Source organism: Pseudophryne corroboree, chromosome 9 (genome assembly GCF_028390025.1).
Source record: "Pseudophryne corroboree isolate aPseCor3 chromosome 9, aPseCor3.hap2, whole genome shotgun sequence".
NCBI classification, from domain to species: domain Eukaryota; kingdom Metazoa; phylum Chordata; class Amphibia; order Anura; family Myobatrachidae; genus Pseudophryne; species Pseudophryne corroboree.
This window is the reverse complement of record NC_086452.1, coordinates 58,442,625-58,448,575: the sequence shown is the minus strand read 5'-3', so window position 1 is coordinate 58,448,575 and position 5,951 is coordinate 58,442,625. Positions and strand designations below refer to the sequence as shown.

Below are 5,951 nucleotides of genomic sequence, written 5' to 3'. Positions count from 1 at the left end.
CGCTGCTATGGCAGAGATCTCATGACGTCTCTCCCATAGTGATCTATTCATGAAGCATTGAAAAGTGTGTTAAAGTGAGCCAGTGGAGAAGTTGGCCATGGCAACCAATCCGCTGCTATGTATAATGTATAATGTAAAATATTTCATAAAAGAAAAAAAATATGAAAAAAAAAAAATCTCAAACACGTTGTGATTCACAATGAAGGCAGGAAAGTGATCGTACCCTTATATTTGGTGTGAGCCGCAGGTGTTGAGAAAGCAGTAGGCTCCAGAGTTTAGAATCACAAATGTTACCCAAAGTATGCAGAGATTGTCCGTCTTGATTATGGAATAAGGCACAGCATGGCAAACCAACGCGTTTCTGGACTATGCTGTCCCTTTTTCAAGGTCTATATCAGGTTTGAATAATTTTAACATTGATGGGGAGAAACAGATGGTTTACTACCATCGATTGATGTTTCAAGGCTAGTGAATTATTTGGCATCTAAGTATCAGTGCATGGCTCCAGATAAATTGAAAACATAATTCTTAATTAATAAATGATTAATAGAAAAAAATTATAGAACATATATATAGAATTATTTAGTAAATCTTTGTCTTTATTTATATTGTATTAGTTTTAAAAAATGGCAGAGGGTGGTAGCAGAAAACGAACCTCACTTACTCAAGATGAAGCTGAAACATCTCACAGTCAGAAGAGTCACAGTGATGCTTCTCATGATGAATATGAATCTCCTGATGAAGGAAGCATCCACAGGGCCCCAAAGTTCACAGATGATGAAACAGACACCCTCATTGACCAAGTTATTCATCATACATGTCAGCTATTTGGTCCCGAAGCTTTTAATGTACACCAGAAATTTAAAAATAATACTTGGGAAGAAATAGCAAAATCTGTGTCTACAGCTCGAGATATACATCGAACTCCTGAAAGCTGCAAAAAGAGACTACGTGACTGTAAGAGGAAGACAAATCATAAAATAAAGTGTAGAAGAAAACTCCAAAAGGTTTGGGAGAAAAAACTAGAAGAGCACTTTAGAATGGTACAAGATGACGAGAGGCCACCCACTGGTTCCCAGGGTAACTATTTTACAAACTATAAATATGTATATAACTATATCTAGATAGATAGATAGATAGATAGATAGATATATTATCGTATTGTCCATGAAAAATATCAATCCACCAGATGTGTGTGTGTCTATATCTATATACACACAAACATAGGTGGAGTATGCCATATCCCAATATCAATCAATAAAAGAAAAAATTTTTACACATAGATTTTAATGGGAGAGTAAGATAGTGAAAAATTTGTTTTATGATGGCAAATGTGAAAATAATTATTTTAATACACAACATTATAAAGAAAATTACATAAATTGACCTTCAGGCTGTTTGTATAATGTGTATATGAAACAAATTAATTGTGTAAATATACACACACTTTGTTTAATGCACAAAGTATGTTAAAAAATTGTATAAAATGACCTTACGGGTTTGTGTATAATGTGTATATTAAACATAAATGCACTCTGTGCTTCAATTTGGACACCATCGCCATGCGATCTCATTATGATATGCAGTTAGTACAAATACTTTCAAATTGTATATCCAAAATAGTACCTGAACCCATCATTTAGGATAAGGTTTACTCAATGTGTGTGTGTGTGTGTGTGTGTGTGTGTGTGTGTGTGTGTGTGTGTGTGTGTGTGATATTAAAATGTTTAGTAACTGTAATATTTTTATTTTATTTTTTATATTTGCTAAAGAACTTAAGGTTGCTCAAGAAAAAAATCAAAAGAAAACACATAAGAAAAAGCAGAAGAATTTGGAAGAGCAACAGTCTGGTAAAAAATTTAAAACAAAAGTAAAAACGTTACAACTAAACAGTAAATAATGTTTGCAATATTGTATGATGTTATATCGTGAGTTAGATAATAAATAGTTTATGTAAGATATTTCAAAATATAGTGCATATGAAAACATATACTGTTAATTTCTTTGTTCTATTGAGCCAAAATAAATACTTTGGTCATAATTAAAAATCAATGTAATTTTTTTTTTTTAAATACATATATAATTATTAGCTGAAAAAATAGTTCATTGCTAAGTAAATGCTAGTATAATCAAAATAAATTAATTAAATTAAAATCTCTTACTTATGTCTCTCGTTTTATCAACGAGATATACCAAAAGTTAACTGATTACTTTGTAATTGATTATCAATAATTACACTTATAAAGGACATTCTACGAACGCTGCTGCCGCCAATGGTTAAAATTGCAGGCGCAAAGGAGAATTATGCCATTCTTTATCAGCCCAATCCTGCTGCTGATGCTACTCTTCTAAATGCTGTAAATGTGTGGACTACAGGCAACCCTCACTATGTTATATATGTAAGATATCCGAACTTAATTTTTTCATGTAGGAGGTCATTAGGTAGATAAACATTGATTGGGCTACTAAAAGTCAACATTTATTATGTAGACATGGTCATTAGATTGACATGAGAAATAAGTAGACCTGAGTCCAACCTTCTTAATTTAATTAGTTATTTTTCTTCCTATTTAAGGATCAACTTGGACAACAATTGGGAATGGGAACCTGCAAATAATACAGCGGTAGCTGAGCTAGGCACCTTACACAACACATCACTTAACGAGGAATGTGAGAACAAAAACAGAATTAAAAACCCATGTTGAAATTTTTTACTATATAACTAATTACCGACAACCCTTCTCCATACACTTATGTCTTGTCACTATTCATCCACGCAAGGCCGACCAGTAATGATTTTTAACTGTCACCCCCTTACCGGCCACACAGATAAGTGTTAGAGCTTTGTATTAGACTCACATTATTTTTTTACAGATTTTTAGTCAAATATTTCCACAGTGTGTTGTAAATTGCTACCTACTTTCCTGAGTTAGCGTTGAACCTAAAAACATACACACATGCTATCTAGCATCTTATTCTAATTTTATAAACATGCCCTCCTACTGTAAAATAATATTGTGCTAGCTATAATGTTTTACCCTATGTTGTAGAAATAAATCAAAAATTGGATTATAAGCTATATTATTGAGCCAAAAAGGCTTTTTTCTGTTGTAATAAAATAATAATAATAAATATAATAAAATATTATATGTATTAAAAAATATTACTATAAAAATATAAGTAAATACATTTTTGAGGTATGCTTTACACAGTTTTATAATGCTAGAAATATTGTAATGTCTATAAAATATTATGTATTTATATGTATGCAATGTTAAATATACCTATTATTTATTTCAGGTTCCTTTACAACAATTTCAAGGAAAGTTTCTTTTTCTGAAACAAAAACAGTTATGACAGACAATTTTCCTTCAACTGCGGATGAACCATCAGTGATGCCACATATTTTAACATTGGACAATCCTTCCATGGTGGACGAACCATCAATGCTGCATCATGATGCAACAGCGGACCATGCTACCATGTTGGACCAACCATCAATGCTGCAACATACTTCGACAGTGGATGATACTTCCTTTGTGGCCGAACCATCAATGCTGAAACATTCGGCAAGAGTGGATGATCATTCCACGGTGGACCAAACATCAATGATGCAAGAATATTCTTCTGTGGTTCACAGTTCCACTACGGTAGAGACTTCCACGGTAAATGAAACATCCATGAGGCAAGAACAATCAACAATGGATGATCCTTTCATGGAGGATGAAAATTCAACCATGCTAAACCCTTTAATGTTAGATAAAGGTATTTATTTTAATCAATATAAATAAAATTTACTATCATTGATATTCAATATGGTTAAAAACTATGTTTAAGATGAATGGTATTTATCTATTATGTTTTAAGCCATAGAAAGCAACATGGTGACTGCCACACAGACACAGGATAACATTAATGAGGAGCCTGTATTGCACAGCCAGAAAAGTAATATTGATACAGAAGATACCAACCAGGTGGAATTGAATGCAGAGACTGCACATTCTAGTGTAATTGACCATGGTCTTCAAGACCAATTCCTGGACTCTACAAATCAAGGTAAATTTTTTTAATGTATAAAACATAGATTTTAATGAGATCCACTATCATTAATAGATACTGGTTTTTTTATAACTTGATTTTTTGGTTCTTCTAACTATACTTAATAAATTGTCTGTAAATTGATGTATTAACTGTACCTAGAACTTTTTATACACACAGAATGTGAAGTTAGCAGATCACAAACCATTAGCCAACAGGATTCTTTAAAGGAAGCCATGCAGCTAATTGAGAGGAATAGAAATGAAGAAATGAAAAAAATTGAACATCAAATAAATCAGCTGAATAATAATATACAGATTCTCAACACAACACAAAGACAACAGAACATGCACAAGAAAACATTAAAAATTTAATTAATACCTATCAGTGTTTTGCATTTTTACAGTTTATACATAAATTAGAATTTATCTCATTGTGTTAAAAACAGTTATTTCATAAGGATAAGGCCAGGATAACACAGCATGTGTCTAAATGAGTTATGGAACCACAGCATACAGCATGCCTTTAAACTTTTTTTTTATTATAGTGATGCCAACACTGTGGCAGTGCATGCTGGGTAGTTTAGTTACACAGAAGTTGGTGAGACAAAGGTTGCCTAACCATTACCTAGTCCATGGTTTCCTTCGGCATTTTAAATACACCTCCCAGCAAGCATGGACAACATGTTTAAATATAATAAAAGCAAACCTGTGAGAGTGCATGCTGGGATGTTTATTTCAACAGCAAATGGAGAACCACAGCATGTACACCATGAATTAGGCAAATAAAAAAATCTAACCGTTGCAGTAAAAATAGGATTTCAAAAATGGTGCAACCAAATATATATATATATTTGTTTTGATATAGAAAATATTGTAAATCTGTTTGATAAACAATATAATTGTTTTAATTGAAGAATATTAATAAAATTTATGTTAAAATTAATGAAGGGAAACTTTATCAAAAACATTACATGGGTACAACTGTGCTAAACTGAAATGGGAAACCATTATATTTTAAATCTTTAAAATATAGCTAGAGATTTTTGATTGATGTATATTTTAGAATGGAAAACATAATGTAGAAAATACTTGAATAATAGTTAATTTCTATAATTATAAAAATTCTACTTACCAGTAATGATAGCATCCCAAAATTCAATATGTGAAAAGTGGTTTTTTTTTAATGGTATTTTAAATGATTGAAAGTCAACTAATGAAAAATAAACCATAGAAAATATGAAACTTAACTTTAAAATGAAAAAATAACTATGTTTATAATTAGTTTTAAAGTTACTCCAACTTGAGATGGAAGGCAATGGCATTTAGAAATTCCATCAAATCTATGAAACCAAGTTGGGCAAAACATTTCTGTAGTGCATCTTCTCGAGCAGTATTTTCACGTTTGGTTGGTGTTCGGGCAACATTAAAGGTTACTTTTTCAATGAGCTTGGTGGTCATTTGTTGCTCCTTGTGAAGATAGGAGATAAGTTTGTAGACTCCAAACTTTTTCTCTCCCAGGAGAATATTCCATCTCCTGTGCCATCCTTCCAACTTATTTTGGGTCCTTGGAATCCCACCAACCATATTGTCATGCACTGACCACATGCATGGTGGAAACAGTGGGGGAGATCTGTTTTGACTTCTGGTTCGTTCTCTAAGCCGCCCCAATATATATGTCTCCTCAAAATAAGTTACTAATGTAGCAGCATTAGGAGGCATTTCTGATTTTAATTGTTCAAATGCAGCAGGGATTTCGTCTGCTGGGAGGAAGGAAAGTGCCTGAAGGTTCCTAAGTTTCATAGCAAATGCATGATCACGTCCATATTGTACAGATAAGCCACATGATTGAATTTTTCGCCAAATATTTTGACCTAAATGAAACAAGCAACACTTATGTGTGCTACTCGGAAA

General features: G+C 32.3%; 1 protein-coding gene across 1 annotated transcript; it reads left to right on the top strand.

Annotated features, from left to right (window-relative positions):
* Positions 1–616: 616 nt before the first annotated feature.
* On the top strand, positions 617–4,412 carry LOC134958722 (uncharacterized). The gene is made up of 5 exons (XM_063941473.1): positions 617–1,080; positions 1,773–1,850; positions 3,301–3,765; positions 3,868–4,056; positions 4,219–4,412. The coding sequence occupies exons 1-5, from the start codon at positions 627–629 to the stop codon at positions 4,410–4,412; spliced, it is 1,380 nt and encodes a 459-aa protein (XP_063797543.1). The 5' UTR covers positions 617–626.
* Positions 4,413–5,951: the final 1,539 nt, after the last annotated feature.

Coding starts and splice junctions, on each gene's coding strand:
- LOC134958722 (XM_063941473.1), top strand. CDS start 627: ATGGCAGAGGGTGGTAGCAGAAAACGAACCTCACTTACTCAAGATGAA. Junction 1,851..3,300: donor TTTGGAAGAGCAACAGTCTG/GTAAAAAATTTA, acceptor TATTTATTTCAG/GTTCCTTTACAACAATTTCA. Junction 4,057..4,218: donor CCTGGACTCTACAAATCAAG/GTAAATTTTTTT, acceptor TTATACACACAG/AATGTGAAGTTAGCAGATCA.